Here is a 19,785-nt window from a genome sequence, read left to right on the forward strand (position 1 = left end):
ATTCTTCAAAGCTAGCTTACTATAGATGGACTAGAAAACCAAAACCAACATTTTCAATAGTATGGGGATGTCCAATATTCAAGATCTACAAAGAGGCAAAACAATAATTTTATATTTAAAAAATTCCAATGTATGATATAGGAGTGACCAATTTTCTAATCTACTTGAGACAAAGGGATATGATTTTCAGGAAAACTTGAAAAGTAAACCAAAATCACAATTCCATGCAATTGAATTGAGAAAAAAATGAATAGGAGAAGAGAATGGCAAACCTGTCCTTGGTATTGTTCCTGAATTTGCTTTTGAAAAAAAGTACACTATCCAACTTCTAATAATTGATCCGTTAGCTAAGTACATAATACATGCACACAATAAAAAGTTGAGAGCATAAAATGCTTCTTAGGTGAAAAACATAAGTACAAGCTACGACACGCGTCAAAAAATTTCATTTAAACATACACACTTGCACTCTTTTATACCAAGACATGATTAGTAGTATTGTACCTCTTTTATTGCTTCTTTTGCTTGCTTTTTAGATCCAATCCGAGCTTGCCTACTACCTTTATGACCCCCGGATTTCATTTGATTTACAAAAGCAGGAAAACATAAACCAGTTTACAGTCCATGTTGTATAAAGTATAAAGTATAAACTATTATAATGAACAGATTAGTTGTAAATGCAAGTGCAATAGGGTTAGATAAATTAGAGAGAAATACATACCGGCCTTAAGCAATTAGAAGCCTTATTGATTACAAGAACTTCTTAAACTAATACAATCTATACTTACCAGCAACCTCCTTTTCTTATGTAAGACCAACAATATATAATGACCAGCAAACAAGGTACTATGAATGGACTCTATTGGACGACAAGAGAATGAGATAGAGGTGACATTAACTTATTCAATTCTCGCAAAGGAGAATTGTAACTTGCATGCATCGAGTTTTCAAAGTCTTGCCTAGCTTCTTATGGCACAGGGAGAAATAGAACATATGTGCATCATGTGACCTGTAAAAGGTGTCAAAAGTCTAGAAATTAGTGATCCCAATAAACAATAAGGACTGACCACAACATAACTACTTGTTAACTTCACTAATATCAGTAATATGCTAGCAAGATAGTTGAATGTAAGAAACTCCAACAAAGTTATACCATCTCTACATCATTCCACACTACAACTAAATCATCAAAATATTTCCAAGTGTTTGCAATCAGTTCAGCCAAACAAGTTAAAGGGCAATGAGCCAATTTGGTTTGTCCTTACAATAGTTGGAAGCCCAATATAAGAGAAGAGAATGGCAAACATGTCCTTGGTATTGTTCCTGAATTTGCTTTCTGAAAAAAGTACACTATCCAACTTCTAATAATTGATCCGTTAGCTAAGTACATAATACATGCACACAATAAAAAGTTGAGAGCATAAAATGCTTCTTAGGTGAAAAACATAAGTACAAGCTCACGACCACGAGTCAGAAAATTTTATTTCAACATACACACTTGCACTCTTTTATACCAAGACATGATTAGTAGTATTGTACCTCTTTTATTGCTTCTTTTGCTTGCTTTTTAGATCCAATCCGAGCTTGCCTACTACCTTTATGACCCCCAGATTTCATTTGATTTACAAAAGCGGAAAACATAAACCGGTTCTGATCCACATTGTATAAAGTATAAAGTATAAACTATTATAATGAACAGATTAATTGTAAATGCAAGTGCAATAGGGTTAGAGAAATTAGAGAGAAATACATACCGGCCTTAAGCAATTAGAAGCCTTATTGATTACAAGAACTTCTTAAACTAATACAATCTATTCTTACTAGCAACCTCCTTTTCTTATGTAAGACCAACAATATATAATGACCAGCAAACAAGGTACTATGAATGGACTCTATTGGACGACAAGAGAATGAGATAGAGGTGACATTAACTTATTCAATTCTCGCAAAGGAGAATTGTAACTTGCATGCATCGAGTTTTCAAAGTCTTGCCTAGCTTCTTATGGCGCAAGGGAGAAATAAAACATATGTGCTCATGTGACCTATAAAAGGTGTCAAAAGTCTAGAAATTAGTGATCCCAATAAACAATAAGGACGGACCCCAACATAACTACTTGTAAACTTCACTAATATCAGTAATATGCTAGCAAGACAGTTGAATGTAAGAAACTCCAACAAAGTTATACCATCTCTGCATCATTCCACACTACAACTAAATCATCAAAATATTTCCAAGTGTTTGCAATCAGTTCAGTCAAACAAGTTAAAGGCCAATGAGCCAATTTGGTTTGTCCTTACAATAGTTGGAAGCCCAATATATGGCGAACCAAACAGATTACTTACTAAAATCCCCATGAAAGCAATTAATCAAACACCTAATGCCCACAAAACAGCACCCCCATAGTTACAAATGGCTCCAACCTACTTCTACAAAGAATAAAAAAAATCGTTGCAAGCGATGGACAAACATCATCAACGCAATCCCACATTTCTTCGAAACAAGATTTTCAACAAAAATAATAACTGTTTTTCGATTATAACTAATCCAAAAAACAAATAAAAACAAGTTTTATCCTTTTAATCTAACCATGACTTAAAAGCGAATTCTCCCAACAATTCACCCGGATAAAGCGGGGGCCTAAATATACCGGATTCAATTGTTCATTATCGTTAACTCCTTCTTGGGCTTAATTCACTAGATTCAAGAAGCCAGATTCCACTTTCTTATCTTCTTCTTCTAGAATCTCACCTTCCTCTTTATCATTATCATCAACAATTTTTTCAGTGCAAAGAAGAGTGGGGGAGAGATGGGGGTTGGAAAGTGTGTGTATTTGAGTGGGGGAGAGAGAGAGAGAGAGAGAGAGGGGGTAGGGATTGCTTGCATTTTTCAGTGCGTTAGAACTTTGGTTTTAGCCTAAATATTTTTTTTCTCTATTTTTTTTTTTTTTCTTGTGATTTATTCGCTAAAAGCCCTAAACCTCTCTTGACGCTTGACTCGAAAGTCGAAACAACCGATTTAAGGGTCCCAAAGACCCAAACTACAAAACTAGCGCCACAATTTAGAAAATATTGACGGTTCACTGTTTTGTGGCCCGTTACTGATTTTTTCCTGATGGTTTATTATATTTCTATCTTGATTGTTTTAGGAAAACCATCATTAAATCACCGTATTTTCTTGACGCCTGCACCATACATGACACAACGTGGCAACAACCGTCATTAAAATATTCCTAGAATACATATCTTGACGGGTTTCAACCATACCGTCAAGATAGAAAAAAAAACAGCCGTCATAATAGGTTCTTTTTTTAGTAGTGTCTTTTTATTTTTCCTACCAAAGAATTACAATAAATGTTTATAAAACTCGTACCAAAAGTATTGTTCTATGAATGAAAAATAGATATAAAGAACAATCCGTGAGAAGATATGAGATTGACGAGGTTTTCTTTTTCGTTTTTGGTATGTTACATACGATGTATGTGTAGGTGTAGGTTAAATAACAAATCAATATTTATATAAATTGTTTTATAATTATTCTTATATATATATATAGTAGTTTTTTTTTCCAAAATTTGAAGGTGAGCCAGGGTGTACCCTGGGACCCCCCTAGCTCCGCCACTGGGGACGGACCAGTGTATGTTGAAGGTATTCACCTGAATACCCTCAAATTTGGGAGTGAAAAAATCAATACGTGCTGACATTTCAAACGTTACCCACTAGCTTATGTTCTTATTACTAGCTATATTAGTAGTTTGATGCTCATAATTGCATGTATACAAAACTAATTTTATGGTGCTTAAACATTTGTTTTTGCTTTTATGCGTTTTGTAAAAGAAACTCAGTTTAGTTAGCAAAAAAGCGAAAAAAAAAAAAAAAATAAAAAAATCAACTTGATTATTGAAAAAATGCCATTTTTACGTGTTATTTATTTACAACTACAAAAGTTCTGAAATTTAATTTTGCTTATTGATAATATTTACATACCAAAATGAAAGAAAAAGAAGTTCACATTTTCTTATGAAATGATACAGTTGTTGTTGAATGTCGACATGAATACCCTTAGAAAAAATCCTAAGTCCGTCCCTGTTTGGGAGGAACGGAGTTGTAATACTTTCTTTTAATTATAATATAGTGGTTGGGGTCTACCTAACCCTAAGCTTTATTTCGGAAAAAAAAAATGAAGAAAACACCATTTTTTTTTTATCAACTTCAAATTAATTGGCTTGAGAGTCTTAATATACATCTCGAATTTGGTTTTGAATTAAACTCGAAGTAAATAAATATGACAATCATCATATTTTTATTATTATGCAAATATTTCTTCTTCTTTTTTGTCTTTTAATACTTTTTTGTTTGTTTTAAAAAAAAAAAAAAAAAAAAAAAAAGGCTTTTAAAAAATAAAGAATCATGTCCAACTCCTTATTAATACTCTCGAATATCGCCCGCCATCATATCTAAAGGCATAAACGAACCAGATGCAACATTAATATTTAATATTTGTTGATTTGCCAATGCCAATGCAACCAACAAAAACAAATTACAAAGTGTATTTACACAAGAAAAATCCTGAAAACTGATATAGTAACTTAGATTTTTATCATAATACCAATTTAAGTCAAAATGACAAACTAGGCAAAATGACTAATTATGAACATAAAAAGAAACATAAAATAAAGACAAAATGACAAATTAGGAAAACGTGTTTAAGACAGAAGGCAAAGAGTGGAAAGAAAATTGCATGTAAGTTTTCTCTCCATCCTTAAAAGCACCCTGAAATAATCAAGTGATATTACCTCTCATTTCTTTCTTCTCTCCCTCTTTGTCTATATTTCTCTCTCCAACTCTATATCTCTGTTAGTGAAGATGGCTAGTGAATTGCCAAATCAAGAGAGTCCTCTCCCTCAGGACATCATGCCGAATTCTCCGCCTCGACTTCTTTCTTTAACTATGGAACCATACGAAGCGGTACCACTTAACCAACGACTACCTGATGAAGAAGCAGAAAAACTTGATAAAGGTACATTGGTTAGCCTTTGATTGCTTTCATTTCTTACTATTTGGGCTCTAATCTGATTTTTTTCCATTATCTCTTCTCCATTTCTGATCAGGAAAGAACCTTGTAGAGGATGACAACGAAGAGACGGAGAGTGATGAAGTTCAAGATGCTCAGTAAGTTAATTGTCACTGAAATTTTGGATTTTGATTTACGTTTTATGTTCCTGATTGTTAAGTTTAATTCATGCAAAACTATAGCTTTGTCTCTCTCTTTTGCTACTTCAACATTTTTTTTAAGTAGTTTAAAGTAATGTCGATTTTGTTTTTAGTATGTGTGATTTTTAAAATTAAGATCTTATGCTGCGTGATGTTTTCTCCATGCATCTGATCTTAAGAAAATAAGAATAATCGATTTAGAGTTCTGTGATTCCTTTTTGTTTTCGAGTTGTTGATTAATTAGATCCTATTAATTAATTTATAGTTGTCAAGATCTGAGTTATATCGATCTGTGAATTCTAGGAGACCACCACTCCTCAGCATTATTAAAGAATTTAATTAGGTTTTATTATTTGATTGCTCCGAAAAATTCTCAAAAAAATATACATGGGAAAACTTCAAAATTTCTTTGGAAAATTGACGCATTGTTTTGCTTGATGGCATAACAGAAAACTTGAACTTTACAGATATTTAGATATTGTGTTCGATACAAAAAAGGTTCCCTGCGGGGAAAAATATGATTTGATTATTTTTTTTTTGAATATATTTTGGGTTTTGGCAGACCCAATCTTTATTAATATCTCATATAAATAGTACCATTTCTGTCGTCAACAATGGACATAATCGTTTCAGTTAGAGGAGGTACAAAATACTGAAGATCATGATCTGATGTTAGAGAGGCCAGATGGTCTGTAGCTCTGTTAGCTTCACGATACACATGGATTACATTAACACTTACAAAATTCGTAATGAGATGTTCTATTGTAGCAGTAATGTTGGCACATTACCAAAGTACTCTTTCTTTATGGCATAGAATATTTGCAGCTCTCAAAGAATCAGTAGCCACTTCCACTTTCAGTTAGGTAGCTATAGAATTAAATATAGAATTAAACATGACTACATAATAAGGGAAAAGAGTTGTTTTTTTTTTTTTTTTTTTTTAACAGCTTGAACCAATCCATTTTTCTTTTCACCTATCTTCTTGCAATCAATCAAACTTGAGAAAATGGTCTTTCCCTTGGAAAATTAGATTTTTCCAAAAATAATAATAATTAGGTACTTGCAACAAATAATTTTACTATCTAGGCGGACTCTACCGGAGTAGTTCCAAACTGAAAAGAAGATGGTAATTTTTTGAAAAAGGATCGAAATGGGAAGTTTCTAATATTGCTCCATTCCACATATATTATTTGGATCGTTTAGTAGGGCAATGTCCCTAGTCACCCTAAGTAGGGTAGGGCAATGTCCTTAGTCACCTGATAAAAAAAATGTCCTTAGTCACAAATTCACAATTATAACCATTTCACATGTACGTTCATCTTTTGTTAGTTCAGAATCGAGATATTGACCATATATACAAAATTAATTAGTCTGTAATCTAATTAACCTAGCTAGCAAGTTTTATTTATTTCTTTCTTTCACTGAATCAAAAATATATTTTAAAAAAAATATAATATTAATAATAACAACGAGAGAGAGTTTAAACTTTACCAAGGGTACCACCTTTACACTGCACCCTCCATGGATTAATGCCCCTGTAGAACTTACTATATATAGTTTTGACACTAGAGCATTATTTATTACAGTGCTACGTTAATTAGTTGAATATATCTAAAATGTGAATATAAGGAAGTACGTGCACTTCATTTTATTTCTTTATGTTTTCTTTTTTCTCACTACTAAAAAAAAACTTATAATAACGGCTAAAAGCTGTCATGAAACAGGTTTAATGACGTGTTTTCATTAAAAAAACAGTCGTCATTATAGAACCGGTCATAAAAGTTTACCAAAACTGTCATTAACTTTATGACGGTTTTACAAAAACCGTTATGTATTTCAAAGAGTTTATGTCAAAAATAGGGCTAAAATCGTCATAATAGGCAATGAAATATTGAGTGTTACACAGTAACTGTCATTAATTTTAGTACAACTGTCATAATTTTTAGCAAAAAACGTCAAGAAACATGTTCAATTTGTGATGGTTTTGGCAAAGACGTCATAAAAATATACATTTTCTGGAAAAAAAAAATATTTATTAAAAATTATTTTATACCCAAAAAATTGAATAAATTAAATCATATAGCATATAATCAAACTCCACTGCAAACAACTTAACATGATCACGAATGTAACGAACTAGCCAGTTCGTGATCTATTTACAAAATAGAATCCATTACATTCCACCATTTCAAAAAATTATATACATTTAACCAAAAATATCCACAAAATGTCTCAAAAAGAATGGTTTGTATGGTTTGAGTTTCATTCATCGAGCATTGTCCAAACTTCACCTGCAAAAGATCGAAATCCAAAAAGAAAATAAGAAGAGTCTATCATTCCAAGAAAACAACGAAAGGAAAAAAAAAAAAAAAAACGTTACTTCTGACAAGACGGTAACACTAACTCGCTCAATGGAATTGCTAAACAATTGCAACAACAAGACTAGGGTGCTAAAGAGTATTTCCAACCACTACCTAGATCACCTTATGGGGCAGCAAGTAGGCAACTAACTAATAAATCCACTCAAATGTATAAACCTAGCTATTGGTCATAAGACAAGGACCTCCGACCACTTTGTAACCGAGTTGGAGACCAAGTGATATGGTATTCTGTGCAATTTTAAGTCAATCGCTTGAACATGCAAGAGAGGTAGCTTACCTAACCAAAATACCATAGCACGTCAGTTAGCGCATTGTAAAATGCAGATGATGTTGAAGCATCCATGCGTTTCGCTTCATCAAAGAAAGTTTGAGCTTGAATCCATATATTTGCCCTACTCCCCATTAGAAGTCTATGAGCAACACCATGCATACACCTGATTATTAAATGATCATAGTTCCTCTAGTAATATGGAAGCCTTCAAATGAGTTGCAGTGGCTGCAAGAAAACACCACTGTTACTGCCAACATATAAATTTATATTGAAAAAGTATAAAATCATCTTGGTCATGCCTTGACATAAGTGTTGGAGTCAGTAACATAACGTTTATTTCTCCGATCAACTCTATCTCGTGAAATATTTTTCTTCATGCATGTTCTGTTTCAATTGAATGACACGTCTGAGTGAAAAAAAAAATAACAGAGTGCCAGGAGAAAATATGAGAAATAGCAAGAGGTACCCAGAAATGAATCCCTGCTAATAAGCAAGTGCTAGAGAAAAAAAGTCTACCAACATGAGAACATATGCCAATCAATATAATGGTAAGTACTAGAATTGTTTTCTAGAAGAAAAATATACATTCAAAAAACATATAAAGATTTGTTTACATCTAACAAACGCTCACCTAGGAATCAGCACACGCCTACTACATAATGTAATCGCCATAAGAACAGTGCCAAAACCACCCACAACAATAATTTATCAACCCTTCAATCACATCAACACCAACAAATTGAACCCGTCGTCAAGCTATTTTCATCATTTCATAACCAACCTTTATGATTCTACATCAAATTAAAACAATAGATCTAAAGGAGCAACATACATCCTTATAATATGATGACATTCAAAATGAACATGTCTTGCTCAAAGACCGGCCGTACAACTGGCAAGGCCTTCACATCTTGAACATTGATGAGAACATGCACGTACTATAATGTAATTTTCTTGAAGTCACCACCATTTCTCATTCTGAAAAACAAACAATAAAAACGAACATCAAACAAACTTTCAATAGTGAATCTAGTTCAACTCATTAAAGTAATACGTATATATAACACACCAGATCAAGAGTGTATCCTGCGCTTTCCCACACATCACTCAGAAATTGTGGCATAAAAATACTGAATTTGCTCCAAAGTCCTTACACCACCCATGGATACAAGAGATTTAATATCAGGGATAATTGAATAAATGTTTACTATAGTTGGTCCTCTAGCAAAAAAATATATATTTTGTCCTTTGCAAACTACTAGCTTAAACTGAAACCCATCCCATGATTTGGACTAGTTCCTGAAAATTTTAAAGCAAAATATCTGCAAAATAGATAACTATATCCAAATGATTTATGAACACCTTAGTACAGAGCTTCCCTATCCCTCCCCAGTTAGGCAATTACCCTTCCCATGTTTCAACTTTTCCCAAGTCATTTACAAGGTTAACACTTCCCCATGAACATCTAACCTAAGTTGATAACATACCGGCCTCAATTGATAACTATCATACAACTGAAATTCACAACACATACACAAAAGAAACCCCGAAAAATCAGATATTAGAGTTGGTGTCACAAAGTGGTTCGTCGTACACAGAAGAAACAAAATAGTATACTAGAATTGCAAAAGCATCAACAAGTAAACTGAAAAATAATCAAATAATTAATAAATAGATACAGTAATTTTATTTTTCCAAAAATCTTGACAAAGGCCATACTCTCATAGAAACAATGAAATATGTTACTGAACAAAACTATTCCTCTCTTTCACCCCCAAATTAAAACTACCCAAAAATCATTGAACTGAATTACAAAAATCAGTGTAAATTCAATGACAAGAGTAGCTAAACTATATATTTGGGGAAAATGGGGCACCTTTAATCGCTTCTGAAGGAGAGGCAAGCGAAGTTTGTGCAAGTAGATATCAACCAGAAAGATTAGAGGAGGTTGTATTCTCGTTTCTTTATTTGATTCAGTCGAGAATGTCGTAAAAATAATCATCTTACCAAAGACATCAAATAATGAGAACACCAGATCAAAATAAAAGATGGCATCCTAATCAACTCGAAAAAAGAATTGAAACACACTACTAAAAAAAAGGCTTTTAATGACAGCTAAAAGCTGTCATTATACGCTTGTGATAACGGCTTTTGGGTGAGAAAAAAACCGTCATTACTGGGGGCGTCATAAAAAGTCTACCAAAACCGTCATTAAATTTATGACAGTTACTGAAAAACTATCTTAAAAAGGTCATGCTCTAATGACATTTTTTCATTTGAAAATGTCATAATATGGGTGAGTTATTGTGTCATGTTCTCTCTGTGTGAACCGTTATGGTTGCACTGAATGATTTACAAACCGTGAAAACCCATGCGTAGTGGAATAAGGGTTCTCACGATTTTGGTTAGGAATTATACCTTTGATTAGCTGTGATAACTCTGAGAATCCAAGCTTTACGAATCAGCAACCTCTTTGATCTTCTGTTGTATTCCTATCCTTAGAATGGACGTTGTGTGGGCAACGATCTACCAACCCTTTCTTTGTCTCTTTGCCTCTTTTTTTCAATCACTGAATCATTTTTTTTTTCAGCCAAGAAGAAAATGTTTCTTTATATAGGCTACAACAGGGACCATAAGGAGAAATTAGGGTTAGGTCTCTTGACGGGCTTGGGCTTCCCATGTTTGCCCAGAACACACGGCCCAAGTCCGTCAACAAATGGCTTATTCCACTAAAGGCCATTGTTGCACTACCGCCCTAATCCCAAATTACGTGTATGGGCTCCATATTATATGCTCGTTGATCTCTCCGTGTTAAGATATCGAATGCCCGTTGATTATGTCAAGTTACTGACAACAACATTAATCAACTTCTTTTGTCCTTGAGTAGTACCACTCAACCTCATTGTCATGTCGGAATAAATCCACCTGCAGGGTTTACATGAGAATCCTTATGAGCTCCTCATGGGGACGTCATCAACCCGACTTCCTGCGGGTCACGGATTCCTTCTATAATCAACAACACACCTTACATACAATGTCATTACCCAATCCATCGAGTTTGTTGATTCACAAATGAATCTCACTCATTAATGATTTAAAGCAATATACAATACACGTAAGTGCCCGTTATTATATCCGGAGTAAAAGGACAAGCATCCATAATAATAGAGGTGTTTGTTCTCTTCTATAGTCAGTATAAAGAGAAACAATCTTATTTGGTCCTGTTCAATACACACAAAGTGTACTAGTGTAATCTTGTAGTTAAGATAAACTAATACCAGATTATACTACAGCCGTACCAATGGTTTGTCCAAATCCATCTAGGTTGTGAACGTTTACTTATACTTTATAAAGTACTGATGATATATGATCTTCTGTGTGCCACCACACACCATATCATCTACAACATAAAGTATTAGACGCATGCATATAACTAATAACATATATAATATGCATAACATTTGCCCATATGATTCTCATTCAAAATATAAAGAATTAGAGTTAATACAAAAGTAATGCTTTTAGTATATAACCCTATCACTCTTTACCCGTCATGATTTCTTAGCAAAAAACGTCAAGAAATGATAGTATTTCTTGATTGATTTTCTTCAACCGTCATTACATTATATTTTTTTTTCCAAAAAAAAATAATAATTTGAATTTTTCAATATATAAAATATATATATATATATATATATATATATATATATATATATATATATATATATATATATACACACACACACACATAATAATTTATAGTAGAAAGCATTTAAACCTGTAAACAATGAACTCCATTGTAGAAACTTGAACCATAACATAATCCATATAAAATTCAAAAACTTTCTCAATTATATAATCTTTTATGCAAAAAGTTGTATGTTAATTATATAATTTACATGCATGGTCTAACAAACTCTCATAAACTAATTAAATTTGAGCACATCATACAAATATTCTAATATACTATATATCGATCTAAATGAGTCTTCTGCCAAGCTCTGATTCTTTCGTTTCTCAACCATACATTGTTCACTCTCTCCTTTGCAAAAAGAACTAATGCAAAGATATGAACATTCTCTGCATCAACTAGAGTGCACTTCCATTTCCCTGTAACAGAAAAATCACCTTTTAGTCTATAATAAGCAAAAGAAAAATATACAGCTAACCATATCTTTTAAGCTAAAGGACAAATGAAGGATGTGCGCACTTCTCTTTTATACGGATATGTTATAATGGTAGTCATTAGTAAGCAAAACGAATTAGTCTAAAAAATGCAGACATAGGTTAAACAACGAACTATCCTACAGTTGCTTAATTCACAATAGTAATATATATATGCACCAACTCTTCACACACTCACATACACACACTTGACCACCACCTGCACACACGTACTAACATACACACACACTAGCATCCTAACATAAATCTGACCACTACCAACATCAACACTACCAGAAGCACACTCACATATACCTACACCACTACCAACAGCACCACCACATGTCCACACATTGCACACCACCAGTCCACACAGTAACTAGTAGCACTCACAGCACCACTTCCACACACTCACACACTAGCTAGCAGCAACACTGGGAAGTAGTAGTAGCAACAGCAGTACCTGCAGCACTAGTCTACTGCACTACTAGCTAGTCACACCACTGCACCACCATAGTCTACCACCACAAACTGCACACCACCAGTCCACACAATGCACACTACCAATCCACACAATGCACACCACACCACTTCCCAGCACACACTCACATACACACCACCAGCACATTCACATACATAAAATGAAGCTTCACAGTCAAAAGAAAATCTCCCTATATGCATATAATTCTAACAATATCAACATATCATTAAAAGAAACTAAACTTAAAAATTTTCAGCAAGATTCTAATTTAGATTAAACTATTTACATTATTCAAAATATATCAAGAGCTCCCAACCCTTTCAGAGTTAGATTGTCCCAGCAAGCAAAACCAGTCCACATCTCAATTTTCACCAATGGTACGTGTTACTCGGAACAAGATAACCATACAAATATACAATTAAGTTAATGTGAAACTTTTATTGACGAACGAAAATTTGAGAAAACAGTCAATATACACTTAGGTCATGCATCCATATGCTAGGTTCTTAGACCAAGTAAACAACTCAAAACATATATGTTTAAGGTAATAGGTATCAAGAGTTCAAGGGTGAAACTAATGTAGCCATATAGATATCTAAAAAGTTATAATGCTATAGAAATAATATTTCAAGATTAAACCATATTTCAACATGTCTATACATCTGATATCTAAAAAGTGCCAAGACCATTTCTTATGGACAAGCTTGTTGATACTAATATAGATCAACAATCAAAATCAAGCCACCAAGAAATTACAATCAAATATTTCGAATTGGATTGTTAACATAAGAAAAGAAATCATTTTTTATAAAAAATTTGCCAAGCACTGTAACAATTAACTAAAAACAAGAAAAAAAAATATATACCTACCAAATCGCACAATGACTTATCGATGTGCCGAAATTAAGATTGATAAAAACCGATGAATCCTATCACAGACAGACCCATAGCCATTGGAAAAGCAAGCGCTTCGATTCTGCATCAAATTGAGGTAATAGACCTCAACGAATTAAAAAAAATAAAAATAAAAAACAAATCATTAGAGACGAATGGGTGGTGAGTGAAACAGCTAGAACCTTGTATTTAATCAAGAACCTTTAACTATACTTGTACCATTGATATTTCAGAATTAAGATGAATATGAAACCACTGAACCATCAATTTGGACAATGGCATCTCGTGAAGAGGAAAACGACTTCCTTTGCAGCCTTTCTTGGGGGTTCAATATTGGATCCAGTGCATTCATTTGATTAATAGACAGAAACAAATTAATTTAGTTATCTCGCCCCAAATAAACTAGAGCACTCAAACCAGCTGATTAATTAAAATGTGTAGTTGTTAAGACTTGGCTCAGTAACATAGAACCCCTGTGTATAAACAGAAAAGCCACTATAACATGAACCAAGTACAAAGGCATTGTATTACACTAGTTAACACTTCGGTACTGGAATGAGATGTCGATAAGAATCTTTTCTACTTTTTTTCGCAATGGGACAAAATGAACAACCAAAGGGTAATTGTGCAACAAAATGAACAACCAAAGGGTAAATGTGCAACAAAATGAACAACCAAAGGGTAACTGTGCAACAGACTCATATAGACTTGGTGAACTTGTCTTATAAAACGTGATTGCTTATTGGAAACCCAATCTAGCATATTATCAAATATTTAGTATGCACAAAATAGAACCCCCGCATTAGTAAATAATTTCAAACAGCTACTCAACAACTTACCAACAATTCTAAGCATCTCACATGTGCAATATGTAACAAAGCAAATTTTGTGAAAGTAGATTTTCGATAAATGATCAACTTTTTTCAATCAAAATATTCAAAAGACCAACTTTTCTATATCAAAACGTTGATCAACAGATGTAAAACAAGAAGTGGCGAACAAAAACTCACTGGTTTGCAAAATGTTCATCAAATATCGAATTTTCTATTGGAAACGTTGAACTTCAAGACAAGTTAAAGTGATTGAGCAATCTTCCAGATTTTAGCAAGTAGTTTCGAGAATTGAACAAGAGAGACTGAAAGAGATACAAAAGGCTTATCTAGGTTTTTGAGAGAAGCGGAGAGAAACTGGTTTGAAGAAGAGAGCCAGAAAGGTTTTGCTATGTGTGGGAATTGATGTAATTCTTTTCTTTTCTTTTCTGGCGACACCTCTGTACGTCTTGACTCATGATGCTTCAATCTTCAGTGGGCATGACTAAAAAAAAAAAACGCACACGTGCACACACACACACACACACACACACACACACACACACACACACACACACACACACACACATGTGCGTCCAAACGATGCAACAAACCCATTCTACTAACGGTTAACCTAAACCGCGTCATAAATATTCTTGACGCTTGTCTTAATGACATCATAAAATAGGCAAAGCCGTCATAACAAAACTGGTTCAACTTGACAGTTTTAAAAAACCCGTCATAAAATCACCATATTTTCATGACGCATGTATCAGACATGACATAATGTTGCAACAACTATCATAAAAATATCATCAGAACACTTATCTTGATGGTTTTTAACAAAGCCGTCAAGATAGAAAAAAAAAACCGTCATCGATCCAGCTTGAATTTCATTGCTTAAACACGTGCAGTCCCATTTTGAATTGAGACCACTCGTTGATCCCCATTCAATTTTGAGATGTTCCCGAGAAGAAAGGGCCTCAAACCATTTTGATTTGGTTCCTTGGTGTGGTGAGATCTAATCCACTGAACAATTAAGAGTGGAGAGATCGAGATTTGGGAATTGAAGAAGATAGGAAGAGAACTGATTAAAGTGCCCTAAGTTTTCAAGAAGAAGACAACGGATTAAGGTTTTTTTTTTTTTTTTTTCAATGAACAATTAAGGGGCTTTCCATTCTCTGTTTTTTTTTTGTTTGGTTTGGTGTTTTTATTGATTAAGGGTTTTCTTCTAAGGACCCGAGCCTTGAGTTGTCACGCTTCACTTTTTCTACTTGGGTATTTCTCTTGACGCCTTGACTACTCTTGACGCTTGACAATAAAATAGAAACACTAATTTAAGGGTCCTTGAATAAAATGTTAACCAGCCAATTGTTGACGATTTAGGAACTACTGTATGGGAGTTATTGGTTGTGCTAGAACTATATCAGCTGACGGTTTTGCCAAACTCGTTTTTATGACACCTATCTTGGTTACGTCAAAAATTGGACATAACCCTCAAGAAATTTGAAGTACTTTGGTTTTTAATATTACTGACTTGACTATTTTAGGAAACCCGTCATTAAATTATCAAATTTTCTTGACGCCTGTGTCATACACGTCACATTATTGCAACAACCGCCATAAAATCACCAAATTTTCTTGACGCCTGCCTCATACACGACATAATGTTGCAACAACCGCCATAAAAATATCACTAAGAGACCTATCTTGACGGTTTTCAATACAACCATCAAACTAGATAAATAACAAGCGTCATAATATGTCTTTTTTTTAGTAGTGTCTTTTCTTTCCATATTTTCTATTATTCCTTATGACTTTAATTTTTGTACTTTATATTACTATAACATTAATTTCTAAATTGCTCACTAAAAAAAATCCTCCAAATGTTATAAGGACACCACCATCACGTTATGGCCTCCCCGTTCACCATTTTGCTCATTCTTTCTTCTAGCATGCTTACCTCCATCTTTCTTTCTCATTGTTTTTCTTTTCCATTGTTTTCTCTCGATTGAATGTAAAGAAGGACAAATGGTTTTTTTTTTTAATTAATGGATTACCGAGACAAAATTTACTTGTGGAGAAATAGACATTATTTTCATCGGAATAAAGGGTTATTAATGTCATCAGCAGATAAGCTCAAATTAAATTTCAAATATAATGCTTTGCCCAACATGAATCCCAATGTGTTGCATGTCGATCTTGAACAATTAGGTTCAGTGTGATAGCAATAAGATTGACATTGCAATTATAATAATGTCAAATAAAACGAAGTACAAAATTTAATAAAGTAAAAGCTCGAGTACATAATCAATTTGCAATTTGTAACGAATCAGAGTTCATGTGATTCCCCTGAGATCGGTTGAGTGATGAATTGAAAGATAGGGGAACATGATGAAGTCAGATATCATAGCACGATGGTGGTGCCCTTATCACACTTTTAGAGATCGACCAAATTGTTTTTAATTAGAAATAGTGGTGTCGTAAAATTTGTGGTACGGTGTCTTTATGACGATCCTAAGTACAATGTAATTTTCTTTTTGTAAAGTTCGTTGTATTTCTTGGTCATTATCTCTTCAGAATTATATTCTCTAGTATTTAGCTTGTGCGGTTTATATTTTATATTCATGTACGTTTTTTTTTTTTTTTAATTTTTTTTTATCAGGAACTTGGTGCTGCCAACCGCAGTGAAACTTCCTCCGCCTATATATACACAAAAACGAGGTAGGCCACCAACTTTTGTTCAGGAACGAATTGTGATCCTTGCCTTACCAGCAAAGGAGGTACAATCACAATTCAGGAAGACAAGGGCTCGACGACCTAGATCATCAACAAAGAACCAACAATTATCTCTTCCAATTTCAACGGAGACAACCCTACATACTATCACTATTGAAGCCGGAGGGAATGTATTTTCTAAAATCATGGAATTTGTTAATCATTGTCAGCGGGATGCTGTTGTTATTTCAGGAAATGGTACCATATCTTCGGCAACAATAACTGGTGTAGCGTCTGGTATAACCACAACTTATGAGGGATCATTCTATATCACGACACTTCGCGGTTCATTTTTATTCGATAAGAGTAGTAGTCATCTGCTCCGCGGAACAGATGACCAATTGAAATTGAAGGTGATGTTAAGTGGACTTGATAATCAATTATATGAGGGTATTGTGGCAGGACGTATGGTAGCAGCATCGCGAGTGCAAGTGACGATCTTGTTATGTTTTATAGCTAGTGATGATGATGAGGACCTTTCAGAGCCTTGTTCTGCACTGACATTGTTAGGCAACGCAGTGCAGTAGAAAGATTAGGCCGCAGCCTTGAGGAGGGATGAATATGAATAATAAGTGCAAGAAGTACACGTACTCAATCATTGCAAGTTAAGAGGGCATGAATAAAGAACAGCCTAACTACATGACATAGATCTATTCAAAAGATAGAGTTTATTTTTATTTTTTTGGCTAAGTTATTCTGAAAATAGAGTTTGTACATCCTATGCTGCAAGTTACGCATGTAGTGCATGTGAGCTCTAACTCTGGTAAGTGCGGTCATTTATAATATAACTATTTTGTTATGCTTGAGATTAACCAGACAATAGGTTTAATCTCCCTGGTACTTAAATGGTTGCACAAAAACTCCTTGTAAGCGAACAAATGCATAAAACCTCCATATTATTTAAAACATAACATCAAAGCCAAAATAGACCAAAATATCCCTGTGAAAACCGGGCTGACGTCATCAATCTTTACTTATAATTTCGGCTTAAGGACAAACCGGGCTGATGTCATCCTATGTAAATTTGTATTTACATATGACAATATAAAATTACACAGTCTTCTTAACCTATTTAAATTTAAATTTTCATATGAATTTTTTTTTCATAGGAAAATTTAAATGTATATTATGTCTGGTGTCGTCGGAAAATTTTCAATCCCAAAAGTTACTATGTAAATTTAAGTTTTTATAGATCCAATGACTATATAAATATAGGTTTACATATATAAACTATGTAAAAATACATTTACATATACTGTGTGTCGGAAAATTTTTCCCAAAAAGTTATTTTAAATTTAAGTTCCAATGACTATGCAAATATAGTTTTACATATATGTATGACTATGTAAAAATATATTTACATATAGTCGGAAAATTTTCAATTCCAAAAAGGTAAAAAAGGAAATAAGATAAAATGGGAAATAAAAACAGACCAGATTTTATCTCTTTTTTGGAAAATAGGGAGGTTATTTAAAAAAGACCTAAATAATATAGAGGTTATGTGATATGGGTCGATGGGAGGGAGTTTATACTCAACCGAGTTAGAACCAAGGGGCTAAGCCTCATTTCTTGTGAGATTAACTCCAATTCTGACCACTTTTTGGAAGCTTGTTAGTTGTGTACGTATGTGGGACTTCGGCTAGCTTGCTGCTGTATGTGTGAATTTGACATATGGTACGGTATCTCACAAATGCATAGTTTTGCAAATTGTAAAATAATAATAATAATAAATGGTTGTTGATGTTAATTTTATATTGACAATGTCAAGTTCGCTTTTGGATTGTGTATGTCATTTATGTATTCTACGTAGCTAGCCCGATGTGTTTATATCTATTTCTCTCTATAAAGACAGAGACTTTTCCTGAATTCTCATCCTTCCACGTCATCCAGTTAGGCATGGAAAAAAGGGGTATTTTCGGTACTGGGCAGTTATATTTTTGGACGAAAAAAAAAAAAAATTGTTATGAGGTGGGAGAAGCAACTAAAAGAGCAACGACAGGGAAGATGGAGAAACATGAGGAAGCTTGCATGGCTAATTAGCATTGTTTTATTACATTTACTTTCGACACTTTTGGTTTCTTAATTTGAACAACGTATAGTCTATTGAGCTCCTCAAGAGACTTCAGAAAGTTATGAACACAATATTATTATGACAGCTAGTTCTAACGAGTTTGTTTTTAGAATAATAGGATTTGCTTTTCAGAAAGGATTGTCGGGGCAGCGTGTTGCACGCTTGTCCATGGCCTAATTATTTGTTAAATTCGTTATCATTATCAATAAAATTTCCACTTAAAAAAAAAAAAAAAAAAAAGATATGTTCATTTTTTTATTGTATTTTTTGTGATGGGTATTTCGTTACAACACTTACACAAACTCTTCCCTTCTGAACCGTTGTGACGATTCCAGTGAACTGCTCGCTCCAACTCTATAAATGGGTATTTCTTCATCTCCATTAAAGATATGTTCATTTTCTGATTGTAATTTTTGTGATGGAGACTTCCCTAGCTAGACCGGATTGACCGGTCTTAGAGAGAATGTAGAAAAGTTTTAACGATATTGAGGGCTTGGGAAGTCTTCGATTTCGATCATGAAGATCGAAGAATTGGATTGGATATGATATTGATTAACAAATACAATGGCTGGAGATATAAGACTGTCAATAGAGTTTGCTCATACCACTCACCTATCATGGGGCAAATTGCCATTGTATCGAAATACAGAAACACTCCTTTCAGATTCTTCAACATGTGGGCTACATACACATCTTCTTTTTCTACATGTGGTGGAAGAAAGTTG

General features: G+C 33.7%; 1 protein-coding gene across 1 annotated transcript; it reads left to right on the forward strand.

The window, feature by feature from the left end:
* Window positions 1-4,849: 4,849 nt before the first annotated feature.
* LOC147476464 (AT-hook motif nuclear-localized protein 5-like) lies at window positions 4,850-17,871 on the forward strand. The gene is made up of 3 exons (XM_086584821.1): window positions 4,850-5,017; window positions 5,109-5,169; window positions 16,877-17,871. Exons 1-3 carry the CDS (start codon window positions 4,864-4,866, stop codon window positions 17,514-17,516), a joined length of 855 nt encoding a protein of 284 aa, XP_086440947.1. The 5' UTR covers window positions 4,850-4,863; the 3' UTR covers window positions 17,517-17,871.
* The last annotated feature ends 1,914 nt before the right edge of the window (window positions 17,872-19,785 follow it).

Source organism: Coptis chinensis, chromosome 9 (assembly GCF_015680905.1).
Source record: "Coptis chinensis isolate HL-2020 chromosome 9, ASM1568090v1, whole genome shotgun sequence".
Classification (NCBI taxonomy): Eukaryota; Viridiplantae; Streptophyta; class Magnoliopsida; order Ranunculales; family Ranunculaceae; genus Coptis; species Coptis chinensis.